The sequence below is a fragment of the Cheilinus undulatus genome, linkage group 21, assembly GCF_018320785.1.
Source record: "Cheilinus undulatus linkage group 21, ASM1832078v1, whole genome shotgun sequence".
In the NCBI taxonomy this organism is placed as follows: domain Eukaryota; kingdom Metazoa; phylum Chordata; class Actinopteri; order Labriformes; family Labridae; genus Cheilinus; species Cheilinus undulatus.
Window position 1 is genome coordinate 20,504,461 of NC_054885.1, and position 13,733 is coordinate 20,518,193.

A 13,733-nucleotide genomic window follows, 5' to 3' on the forward strand; every position below is an offset into this window, starting at 1 on the left:
TTTTCACCTCCACTTTTATAATTTCATTTATAATACTTTCACCCTTTGGATGGAGGTTTTTTCTGACATAGTTATCATGTCATTTTGGGATAACAAAGCTGGATTTCCCATAATAATACCTGAAAACAACCACATACTAGCCTGGTAAGAAAAACGAGTAAAATGAAATCAAACGCATCCATGCAGAGAAATCTATTGCAAAAATCACTGTGGTTAAAAAAAAATCTGAGCTGAAAGAAAATTGACTGTCCTCGGTAGGAACCTTTGTTGTTTAAATTTGGCAGACAGGGGGCGAATTTAGGTGTAACGCCATCTCTAACCAATGGGCAAACGTATTTCTATGACCTCTCCATGCAACCAAAACAATGTGGCGCTGTTCACCTCAGAGGAGGTTACTCCACCTCTCTTCATATTTAATGAAAAAGTCAAAGAGTAAATCTGCTGCTGAGCAGCGCTGGGTACAGCGGCAGCTCAGAGACCCGTATGTTAAAGCTTCTCACCAGCAAAACTTCCGCTGCAGGAGCGCTTTTAAGCTTCTGGAGATAGATGACAAGTTTAGACTCTTACAGCCCGGATACAGCGTGGTGGACTGCGGAGCGGCACCTGGTGCCTGGAGCCAAGTAGCCGTCCAAAGGGTCAACTCAGCTGGGACAGGTAAGACAGGAAGATGCGACCACAGACAGCCAGATTGACAGGTGAATGAAAAGGGACACCACATGGCGTGATGCAAAACTAGGACAGCACTGAAGACAGTGAGCCTAATGTGGCTGTCATGGTACAAGTGAACTATGTGTCCTTATTCAGCGTTGTGTTTCTTTTCTCAAAATACGCTTCTTTTAAAAGTTGGTTTGATCTTTAGTTGTTTCAACAACTTTCCCTCAACCATATTGTTACTATGTAATACATGTGTTTGTTCATATTAATGTGTTAATTATGGGTCGACCGATTATCAGCCTGGCTGATATTTGGCATTTGGCTGATTATCGGTATCAGCCTTTTATTTTACCCATAATGGACCAAATGAGTTACTGAAAAAGTGTGCTACTTTGGCTCCAGTTTAAGGTGCGTCTCCCCTTCTGGCTCTGTTTCCACTCCCCATAGTCTCACCAGATGTCCTGCATACAACACAATCTGATTGGCTGGATGTCACAGACTAGCCAATCAACACTTAAGTCTGGGTGCCGCTGACACAGTGAGCATTTGGAATCCCTTCCTGTTTTTTTCTGCTGCTGTGTTGCTCTGTGCCATTTGTTATGCTGATAGAGCTATGGCTAAATTGTTTATTTTACTTCATTTTTGATTATGCAATTTCAATTTTGCCACATTAAGTACATTTTGTATGTCAAAATAAATGCATATCGGATCCAAGTATTGGTTATTGGCCTAATAACCTACTATTTATTTGTATCGGTATTGGCCCCGACAAACAAATATTGGTCAACCTCCAGTAGGGAACAATAATAAAACCACAATTTAGAGGTTTTTCTTGTGCTCACAAGCAGTGATGTCTGGAGAATTGGGCGTATTCCTCGCAAAGACTGGTTGATTTGTCCCCCAACCTTTTTAAAGCTTCCCATTCAGCAAAGAGTAACCACACTTTGTCTCTTAACTTCTGCTGCCTAAGGATCGTTATGAAATTAACAGTCAAAGATGAGCAGTTTGTGAGCCTACAGACAGCTTATTATACATATTGCTGGGCCCCTCTTAGGCTATCAAAAGGCGCTCCTCAGATGTGATTTATTAATATTAATGCAGGGATCAGCAATAGCTACCATTCACCACTGAAGCCAGACTCAGATCATATTCACCTCCTTTGACCTGACTTTTTCAGGTCCTGGCATGGTGACACAGTGTCCCATACAAAGTTCCATGTGTCAGCTCATGGTGGTTTATTTGAAAAAAGTGTCCCTATTTTCTGGGGCACCAAAAAGTGTATGGGTGGCCTTGATTTTGTGTGAACTATTTTTATTTCTCAGCAGCATTGTGGGTTATGCATTACAAAGGAATGCACTAATGAACTCAGATTACTACAAAACTCAAAATCCATCCTTAGAATTACATAATAATTATTAAAAGTATAACAAAAACAGATTTATCTGTAGTATATTTGAACATATTCATTTAAAAGTTTAAGTTTTAGATTTTTTCATAATTAGAGGATTTGGCCCCCTGGATTTCAGTCTTAGATATGTAATGCTATATTATAAAACCCTTTATTCGTGCAGCAGCATTTACTCACCTGTGTATTTGTGTTACATAACCACATTTCTGTGTCAGCCTGTGATGCATCAGGTATGAAGGAAGTAACACATCATCGTCCCACATGAATGTCCCCTGATGCTCTCTTTTATCACAGATCCGGAGTCACCACATGGTACAGTCATCGGCATTGATCTCCTGAACATCCCACCTCTGGATGGCGCCCACTTCCTGTCCAATCATGATGTCACAGATCCCTCCACACATGCAAAGCTGCTGGAGCTTTTCCCCGGTGGGCAGGCTCACGTCATCCTGAGCGACATGGCACCTAATGCCAGTGGTTTCCGGGACATGGACCATGAAAAACTCATCTCGATGTGTTTGTCTTTGGTTGAGCTGGCCGAGAAGATTTTACAGCCAGGGGGCTCTCTGCTGTGTAAATACTGGGATGGGATCCTCACCCATAAACTCCAGGAGAAACTATCCAGTGAGTTTGGTAGCGTTCGGACTTTAAAGCCAAATGCAAGCAGAAAGGACTCAGCTGAGAGGTATTTTCTTGCTAGAATGTACAGAAAGCCAGAAAAATGATCAGATCTGCCTTTTTTTCTCCTCTTATTAGAATATAAATGATTTCTGGATACTCACTGTGTTTTCTTCTGGTAAAGTAAACATGAAAAAAGGCCTTGCTTTACCTTTGATCAAAAGGTGGCACTGTTGAGGCATCAGTACACTGCATAGCTGCAGGCACAGACACATCACATACTGTGAGTACAGATTTTTCATCCCCACAAACTTAACGCAGCAGCAGCAGCAGCAGCAGCAGTGAAGCAGTAATATGTAAACGTGTGCAAGAATCACCAGAGTGATATTCCTCAAGAGCCTAATGCTGTGTCGTCTCTCCAGTTATTGTTTGCCCCACAGTGTTTGTTCTACAGTCACTCTGCTGTTTGCTGTCTTACAGAAAGTCATTTACCAGCACTGCTTATGCTAATAATGTGCACTGCCAGCCATGTAGAAATATGTAATCATTCTCTCATTGAGGGCTTATGAAGGGAAAACCTAACACATAAGAGTCACATCCAGCATGACTAATGGGAAGTGGGATGATGCTGGAGCTTGGCAGCCTGTGAGTGTTGTCTGGCTCTGCTCTCTGACTGAGGAGAGATGTCCATTTCCTCTGAAAATATCCTCAGTCACAGTACACACATTTTCTTTGTAAAATTCTTTCAATGAGCGTGCTGAGAACTTTTCAAAGTACCATTTATTTTGTTTTATTGTTCTCTTTGTCTCTGTGCTTTTTCATACTGATTTTATTCTGCTGTGACCAGAGCAATGAAGTAAAAGACTCTCTTTATTAGAGCTGCATTATAGAATATTAAAGACATATGTGAGTAGGACTGGGAGACATGGACCAAAATCATATTTTGAAACTTTTCAGCTAAAGGGTGATACACGATAGTGTCTCCATGTTTTTTTCTGTAAAGAAATAATAAATGTCTGTCACAATGCAGATTTGTACACCTTCATATGATTCTAGTAAACTCAAATGAAACCAAAAACCTGTTAAATACCATGGCAACAAATATAGAAGTCCAAGACAGCCAGGATTGGGCAATATTTTGTTTTTTTGTATCTATGCGCAACCACGGGCTTAATGGAACCCTAGACCAGCTTGCTCGCAACATCCACACTTTAAGGTGTGGACTTTATTATTTTGTTATTTTTTAAACCAATGCCCCTGGATGCAAGGACATCCAGAGCATGACCAGGTCTGTGTCAGTCCTCCTTCCCACCAAATGAGTGCCAGAGACCAGGGACCCCCACTGTCCTTGGAAGTGGTTAAAGAACAGGATGTTGCACAAGCATCATGTAGAAACTTACATTTAAGGACTTTTTGTATGCATAAGCACGGATCTCACGTAATAGCTTAATTTTAAATTTAACTAATTTTAAGAATATTTCCTACAATAATAGATTTAATATACCGCTTTAAATCATTTTAAAATTCTCTTTGGATTTTTGGCAAGCACCCTGTGACCCCTCCTTAGTGTCTCGCTATATATTGGCACATCTGAAAAAGTGGGCAGAACGGGCAAGGCGTGAGGTTGGCAGTTCTCTAGCAAATGTTGCCAACATAATAAGACAGATTAAAGGAGTTTGCCTGCAGTTTTTGATCATCTACAAAAATATATTATTCAGTATTGGTCGGTTAGGACTTCTAAATAAAATGATAATTCTCCATTCTGACTAAACATATCAAATAATCTATCAAAAAACATTCATGTTAGGGTTTCTTACTGAAAACTATCATTTCACTGAGTTTTAGGCCTGTAATCTTTTTTTTTTTTTCAAATCAACATAAACATGAACTTTATTGACACAAGGAATATTGTTCAACCTTTTATCTTGTTTGGTAATATAACCAAATATCTTGAAATCTTGGTATTACCCATCCCTAAACAGCATTGGCTCTCAAGTAGTTGGCCATCAGGACCAACCAGCTCCTTGAAATAAATTGCGATCCAAGTTCTTTAAAATGTTCAACCACTCAACTGTTCTGATGAAAAATGTTTCAGTTTGGACCCTAAATAGAGCAAAACACAAATAAACAAAGAGACGGAACAAAAAACGTGTTTGAAAAGCACATCATTACAGAAAGACATGCATGCATGCTTTTATTTTGAACCATTTTTCCCAAGACAACATGCAGTGAAAATTTGGCAATTTTGTGTGGGTATTTTATAATTATCTCAGGAAAACCAGCTTTATTATCCTCTAAAAGTAGATGTTTAAGTTGAAGTCTTGAGAAAAAGACTGACATGTTCTTGCCATCACAGGAAAACCTAAAAAATGTAGGGATACTGAGTGTCCACTAAGGGCTTTTGTACATTATAGACTTTTGCCACTGTTTGCATTCCAGCCTTACATTCCACTTTTGGGCTCTGACCCACCAGTTGAGAACCACTACTATATGGGATATCTCACAAAGATTTGAGCCATGTGCATATGCTGTTTCTATTTTCAATACATCATAAGATATAAAAAATGTTTAACTTTATATATTGTGCCTTGCTTATATTTTGGACATGTTATGCCTTTAATGTGCCCAACAGTAAGGGACTGCAAGAAAGAGAGAGGTGGGAATGGTGCTCTGTGTAACAAAAATTAAATAACAAGCCAACATTTTTCATCACCATCTTCAGTAATGAGCTGTTTCGGTCAAATGTAGACATTCAGTATCCAAATACATTAAAAAAAAAAACCCGTGACAGTTAAACACTGTTAGTACATACTCTTCAGTCTACACTGAGAGAGGATTACATGAATTATAGTCAAGTAAACATGATACTATTCACTCCTGGAGCATAATGCTCGTGTTTCAGAGTAAACAGCTTAATTTGCTATATTTATCAGCAAGCTCAGCTGCTCGCTGCACAGCACAATTTATATTCCAAAACTGGAGCTACAAATTTGTGTTCACTCATCCGTCTTTTGAAGGTATTTTGTTAACAGCTCTGTGCCCTAAAATCATTAATATTAATGTTTTTTTTTATTTTCATTTTTTTGTATCCTGTAATATAAGTGTTTGATAGCTTAGAAAGCCCATGCTATGCTATTACTGGAGAGCAAGACTTTCACTGTAAGTGGAACTAACCTACTACAACTTTGTTGTTAGGGTCCAACTTCACTTTAACAACAAAGATCCTTAAAACGACTTGATTTTTCCACAGACAAGAATGAAGGAAATGACATAGAGTTAAAGGACCACTTCAAAGTTTCCTTAAATCAGCATCCCTTCTATTGGTGTCAGTGTTTTAAAACATGCCTCACTGCTTTTAATAAGATACTTGACATGCGACTGAATAAAACTGAGCTGCTTGGGCCATGGTTGTCCAATTAGTTTATCCTAAGGGCCAAACTGTGTTAACAATAAGAGCCCTGTGCCAAATTATCCGTGCATTCTCACCCAGTACACAAATTAAAGTCACTGTAGTTGTTATCAGGCCTGCCCACTGGGCCTTTGAAAAAAAAAAAAAACAGCATAAGGGCTCTCCCCACTTGTGATGTATTGATATCAATCCATGTGTGTTGGATCAGTAGCATTGATGCTACCATTCTGGCTAACTGTTAACTCACTTTAGGGCAGAAAAGTGTTAAGAGACTTTTGCAGCTTTTTGCAGCTTTTTGCATATTTTTGCCATTTTTACCAAGTGGTGCAAAAAGAACACAACTATTGCACTCAAGTAAAAGTAAAGTTACTTTGGATACAATTTACTTAAGTATAAGTAAAAGTACTCATCTATAAATCCACTCATCTAAAAACTAGGTCATTTAAAATGTACTCTAAGTATTGAGTACTGAGTAGCTACTTTTTATAGCTGATGGGGTTATACAGTAAAATGTGATCTTTTCTTTGAATATGAATCCATAACCAGCTTGTTTTTTATAAGCTGTGACTTAACCTCAAGTCAAATACAACAGCTCATTTATGATGAAATGTGGAATCATTCTCTCGCTACTGACCATCATGTGCTGGAAAAGTCAGACTTCTGTCCTTTTCCTTGTTGACAGAAAGCTAGAACCTCCTTGTTTTGGCTTTTAGTGTTATTTCTTTTTTACTCAGTACTTGATGCTTTTTAAAATGTAGGGAAGTACAACACTTCCTTCAGAATGTACTTAAGCAAAAGTAAAAATAGTGATTTTGAAAAGTACTCAAAAAAGCTACTCAATTACAGTAACTTAAGTAAATGTTTTAAGTTACTTTCCACCCCTGCTTTTAAGATTGTTTTTTGACTATTTTACTGCTTTTCACATCATTTCTCACCTATTTTGCTTCTCTTAGCCCATTTTCACTGCTGTTATCCTATTTTTGCCCCTTTTGCCTATTTTTTGCTACTTTTGACCCATTTTTGCTGATGTTTTTCCTTTTTCACCACTTTCAACCCTATTTTAACCCTGTTTTAAATAAATTTATTTTCCTTAAAGTTACTTAAGTTCCTCCTACTTTATTTCCTGTCATCTTGCATTCATGCTTAGCTGAAGTCTGATATGACTTTACAAATGGTTTAGTTCAATGTGTCCATCATTACCAAAAAAGATAATTCTATTGAAAAGGGGTTTACATTTTGAAAAAGACTATTCTTACTACAGCATGAATAAACAAATAAAGTTATTTTTGTTGCTTTGATAAGAGTGGTTATTACCCCCCCCCCCCGGGTAATCCTGGATGTTATTGTTGCTTTGATTTCTTGTATTAAATAACTGCAGTTGTTAGTAGGGGTAGTACAGTGATTCAAAATGTCCTGTTTCTCTGAGAAAAAAAAAAAAAAACAAGAAGGAACTGAAACCATAAGAAATTTGCTGGTAGGGGGGATTGTCAAAAAAGGAAGAGACGGCAAACTTAACTGTGTCTCAATTTCATCACTTTACTTTTTGTGTTAAATTTCAAACAAGCTTTGAAAAAAAAAATCTGTCATAGTCATCAAGTCTGTTTACAGAAATCACTGCTGATGACGACTGATGTTGAAGGGTTGTCCCATTACAAGGAGGTGAAAGTCAGAAATAGGACAAAGCCTCCTCATGTTTAGGCCCACAGCTTTATCATGCGTGATGATCAACAGTTAGAGGATTACACACAGTATATTATAGATGCTTGAACAAGAGGTGATTGTGAATATGCATTGTTCTTGAGCTTAAGAGAAATATTGAGAAGAAAATCTGTTCATGGAAGTCATTTTTTAATTTGCAGTTTGTTCACTTTGCCAGTAAAATGAGTGAATTAGTGACTTTTTTCCTTTCAGTGGGAGCACATGCTCACTGTGGTTGATTAATCATTTAATAACTGGGATATCTGCTCTTATTACAAAGAAAATCCTCCTTCCAATTACTGATGAGCTATCACTGTTAATGGATACAGATGATCCCTAAATTGACATTTTAAGTCTGATCATTGTACAAAATGAAAATTAGCGGCCTAATCAACACTGAATTAGCATTTATGGCAGTAAAAGAAGAGTTGGCTCGCATGAATAAATGAATATTTAGCCTCTCTGTCTCAGGCGTGATGAGTAATACAGTACGAAGTGAAACATTCATGCCTCTTGGTAAAATTAACAGCATGGATGGGGACTGGCCTCTAAAGATGATTGTTTGCAATGAATGGGGAGCAGCTATGCCTGTTGATGAGGCTGATCGTGAAAGATATGAACAGATGACCAATTTTACTTCTCATTACTTGTTGATTATTCAGCCCTTTGCTATTTAGATTTAAATTATTCTAAAATGGTGGTGGGATTTATGTAAATTCCACTGTGGCTGAGCACTCGGGCTCAGGCTGAATGATGATTCATTCACAGGTTAATTCATTCTTCTCTGGCCAGCTGCAGGTTCAGATGTAAATATTAGTGAATTAAGAGAGAAAACTGTCAGAGAGCAGCACATTTTACATTCAGATTTCATGCTGAGATGCTGTAATGGCCTCTATTATTGGCTGAATTTGGGAAACAAATCTGGTGCCTCTTTGAACCGCTTCAATTTGGGATTTTCAACTGAATACATTTGCACCTTTGTATTTTTATACAATGCTATTAAGGGAATCAAAAGATGCACATCCTGATATCCCTCATTCAGAGCTAGGTGACAGAGAAGAAAACATTTTCTCAATATTGTTACTGAATAAAAATACATGATATATCACAATTTCTGTTCTCTGTAAAGAAATAAATGGTTGACACAGTGCAAATTCTTAAACGGCAGTATAAATATAGCAAAAGTGAAATGATATGGGGACCTATTTGACACCATGGCAATAAAAATGTAAGTCCTAGACAATCTAAACAGGGCAATGTTCTGTTTCTGCTTTCAGAAATTGCAAACAAACTCTTACACACGGTCTAAAATGTTGAAAACAAACAAACAAACAAAAAAAACCCCCAGCAACCCTTCTATATTTTGAAGTTATCTATTTACAACAAAATCTCCATTATTGTTATAATTGGTGGTACCAAAAAGTAGAGAAAAACTGTGATTTTCAGTAATATATTTAACCTAAAGAGAGAGCAATAGAGTGCATGGTCTAAATTGAACAAATACATCAGCAACACTTGGAAAAGTAGATGGAAGTGCAGAGGAGCGAGGATATTCAGTCAGGATGAACCACTTTTTTGAGTGTTGACACATATTTGTACAGTTTAGACAATCTGCAGGGGCATGCCTGAAATTTCAGATGATTAAAACAATGAGAACTAGGGCTGTAAGCAGCACTTAAGGGCACTTGAACGTATGTCAGGGTGTGTTGCAACTGCAGGTATGTGGGAATAGTTCAGTGTTGGCAAGCAGTGCAGCATGCTGCAGCCCAGAAGAGAGCATGTAGATCCTCCCAGAGCCGCTGCTTCATGTGAAATAATGAGCACATTGCACTTTCTATATGAGGTAGTACTGGTTGGCAACAATAGGTGGCAGGATGACATAGCAAAATGCCAATATGTTGACGTGATATGAGCAGGAGGGGTATTTATCAGATGTCATGGTCAGTAATCTGTCATGATCTTGGATGTTTTAGACATGACCTTACTCACTATAGTTACTTGAAACCCCTGATTACATGTTTTACAAAATATTATTAGAAAGTAGTCTTTTTAAATTTTTGTGTATATTCAATCAGGTGTGGCACAAAACATTCATATTGTAGATACAGGGTTTTCTTCACCTGCAGACTACTGCTGAGTCTTACATTGATTTATTAATGGATGTGAGAAAAGCATGTTGCTTGTATTACCAATGCAAAAACATGACCCTGTTTATCAATTGCTATAGATAATAAAGACCCATTTGTCAGTTTCTCTTAACACTGTTAGGCTAGTCCAGTTGTAGCTGTTGTAGCAGTCCTCTGATTGGAGCTGACACAGTGTCTTTGTTTATACTAAATGTCTTAATGCTGTCCTGCTCAAAGACTACTAAGGTGCATCGTGCGTCAAAGTCACCAACGTTTTGCTGATTCCATCACTAAAGGGTTCTGAACTTCCACTGGCTTCTAATGTGAGCACAAAAACTGTGTGGTTGGAGCTTCATGGAATGGCTTCCCATGGCAGAGCAGCTGCATGCAAGCCTAACAGCACCAAGTCCAATGCCAACTGCGGATCAGGCCCGCTGACACTGGACGGTGGAGTGCTTTCCTGCTTGTTCGTCGGATGGGCAAATCTGGGTTTGGTGGATGCTGGTAGAACATTGCCACCCTGACTACACTGTGCCAACTGTGAGGTTTGGTGGAGGAGGGATAATAGTATGGGGCTATTCTTCATGGTTTAGGCTAGGCGCCTTATCTCCAGTGAAGGGCAATCATAATGCTTCAGCATACCAAGACATTTTGGACAATGCTATGCTTCCAACTGTGTGGCAGCAGTTTGGGAAAGGCCCTTTTCTATGCCACCATGACTGTGCCCCAGTGCACAAAGGAAGTACTATAAAGACACTCCAAAATCTTCTGGAAAGCCTTCTAAGAAGAATATATGCTGTTATAGCTGCAAAAGGGGGGCAACTCCATATTAAAGTACATGTAATTGGTCATATGGTCAGTATTATTATAAGACCAACACTAATCATCATTCAGTGCACTAAAAACTGTACCAATAGTTTCATACTGTCATGTCTTATGGCATGCAGTGTTTTTTCTATAACAATGAAATTCAATATGAGACATGAAACACCCCCCATATCTCTGAGCTCCTGTGTTTTCTTGTCAATTTCAGGCAATTTAAGAGGTAGGCTAATTTATCATGCAATTATAAGGATGGAGATGAGTATAATCAGCTGCCACTTAGTGTGCCTTAATTATGAATTTACTTGCAAATTAAACACACATTATTTGAGGGGAAGGTGGCTTTTTTACAGTTATTATGAATAAAATTGGGTTCACTCAGGCATGTTTTAGCTCCTTCTTGCCCTGTGAGCTCTGACATGACAGTGGTGTCAAAGGGCTGCAGGAGGTATTGAATTAGATGCGCTCATTCATAGATTTAAATCAAAAAATGAATGATAAATTACATGTGCATGCTTGAATAACAGAGATTAAGACAATTATCAGAGCAGCTACTGTGTCAATGCAACAAACACAGTCCATTTTGCAGAAGACAGGATGTTTTCTTCAGGATTTTTTGATTTGTCAGTCATGGAAACAAACAGTCAGTGTCACATTTAAATTTCAAATTGACAGGAAATTAAAGAAATAATGATTTTATCATTTTTTAACATTGAGCCATTCATTCCCTCGCCTGACCTGCATTGCCAAAATGAATTGCCAGTCAGACAACATTCATTATCCCCTGAGCCCATTGCTGAATGTAACCAGACTGAGCCAAGCAGGCGCTCACTGGCACCAAGTAATGACTACTATTATGATGATAATTTACCATCTCCACAAATAAATGAATCTGAAATCTCAGGACGCTGTGACGACTGCAAAGCCTTTGTATGGGTGCGATTTTCAGTTTATGATGTTGCCGTTTTGGCAAAGCAGTTCGACATAATGACTCTGGGAAATTTCCATGTAAACAACAGAGTGCTTCAGAAAATGGTGGGAGTTTAAAGCAAAGCATGCAATTGAAATATTTGTGCCTGCTCAAATGTGATATTGGAGTTTGTCTCACCACAATGTGCCAAAGTCTCAAAAAAAAAAAAAAAAAAAAAAAAGTTCTAGGTGTTTTTGTTTCTGCCACACAAAAGGCCACATGTCAGTGAATAATCAAATGTCAACTCCTCCTGATCGCTGTTTTCTTTTTTGTAGAAAGTCCTGCAGAAAAATGTCAGAAACATTTATGCGAACAGGGTGAGGGATGGTCGTGGGAGGAGGGTTAAAGAGGCGAGGGGAAAACAAAACAGCAGCATCGGAGAACAAAAACAGCGCAAGTTGCACTCTGGGGCACCATTTTGCATCCCCGGATCGAAGGCTGACATTTATGAACAAGTGTGGAAAATGAATACAGATGGGAGCTGAACGCTGATAACCTTATGATAACACAGTGACTGCAAATGCAGATTTCCTCCAGGTTATTTATCAGACGTTTACTTCTAAAGGTCTGAGCGAAAAAGAAATATGTCTGCCAAGCTTTGACAAACAGCTTCAAATAGATGTAAGAGGTGCATTTTCTCACATTGATAAACCATCTACACTTTACACTACTTACCAAGGAAGGCCTAAGCTGATTAAACATTATGCCTAAAAATGGCAGCTCTCTTTATCAAACCCTTTAAACATGAGCACAGCGTTAAAGCCCCTGCAGCCCATGAATAATAATTCTTCATTATCATCATCAGCTATCCTTTGAAGACCAAAAAGACCACTTATCAGGCGCTGTAAACACTCCAAGAATCTACAATAGATGGATCCTAGTATCATGTTTCCTGTGAATCAGCTAATGAGGAGGTATGAATTTCATTTCTCTCTGTAATTCTCCACGCCTACACTTTTATTGTGAACAAATTATCTTCCCTATCCGTAGAAACATACATGACTTGTTTAAAATATCAGTTCCATTATTTCCAGTCATTTGCATGTTGTTAATACAGAGCAAACAATAAAGTTGTTAAAGTACAAAAGAGGGTTTAAAGCTTGTAAGGAGAAACTTAGTCACCTACTGGTATCAAATTATAGCCAATGCAACTATGAAATATGCAACTCTATCTTGATACGCACGTTTGAATTATTAATCATCTAATCATCTCAGAACAAACTGGTCATTGGCTCATGGATGATGTGTGCAATGAGAATTAGAACAATTACAAATGCCACCTTCCTCCTTCTCACTCTGCTGCACTTCAGCTTTGCCAATAAATTATTAAAATGCTTTTTTCTTGCTGAAAATGAGGAGGATGGTGGGTAAAATTCTAAAAACAATACATCAATTTGCTTTAGGTATTAGACAACCCTAATTCCAAAATAGTTGGAGCGCTGTTTGCCAAAAACAAAATGCAAGGATTTAAAAATCTCACACTCATATTTTTTTTTCAGAAAATAAATATTATCAGATGTTGAACGTGAGACATTTTGCCATTTTATGAATGTTGAATTTGATGGGAGCAACACATCTCAAAAAAAGGGGACAGGGCAAAGAACAGCTGGGACAGTAAGTGAAAAGAGCTGGAGGAGTCATCTACAGTAGATAATAGAATCTAAAAGACACAAAGAATCTGAAGAAAACTCTTTGTGGTTAAATAGTGACAGTTACTCATTCGTTAATGGTTATCTACTTACTGATTTGTTAATGGTTGAAGGTAATTAGTTATGCTCGTTAATGGTTTACTGTTGTATAGATACTCATTCCTTAATGGTTAACTAGTGGTTAGAGACTGATTTGTTAATGGTTAACTAGTAGTTAGAGACTGATTTGTTAATGGTTAACTGGTAGTTAGAGACTGATTTGTTAATGGTTAACTAGTAGTTAGAGACTGATTTGTTAATGGTTAACTAGTAGTTAGAGACTGATTTGTTAATGGTTAACTAGTAGTTAGAGACTGATTTGTTAATGGTTAACTAGTAG

At 38.0% G+C, this 13,733-nt stretch overlaps 1 protein-coding gene across 1 annotated transcript; it reads left to right on the top strand.

The window, feature by feature from the left end:
• The first annotated feature begins 359 nt into the window (after positions 1–359).
• Positions 360–3,707, top strand: mrm2 (mitochondrial rRNA methyltransferase 2). Its single transcript, XM_041777860.1, has 2 exons — positions 360–654; positions 2,357–3,707. The coding sequence occupies exons 1-2, from the start codon at positions 366–368 to the stop codon at positions 2,785–2,787; spliced, it is 720 nt and encodes a 239-aa protein (XP_041633794.1). The 5' UTR covers positions 360–365; the 3' UTR covers positions 2,788–3,707.
• The last annotated feature ends 10,026 nt before the right edge of the window (positions 3,708–13,733 follow it).

What these genes read in the sequence shown, in the direction of transcription:
- mrm2 (XM_041777860.1), top strand. Translation starts at nt 366, where the DNA reads ATGTGGCGCTGTTCACCTCAGAGGAGGTTACTCCACCTCTCTTCATAT. An exon ending in GGTCAACTCAGCTGGGACAG is followed by an intron (nt 655 to 2,356) that starts GTAAGACAGGAA and finishes CTTTTATCACAG; the next exon opens with ATCCGGAGTCACCACATGGT.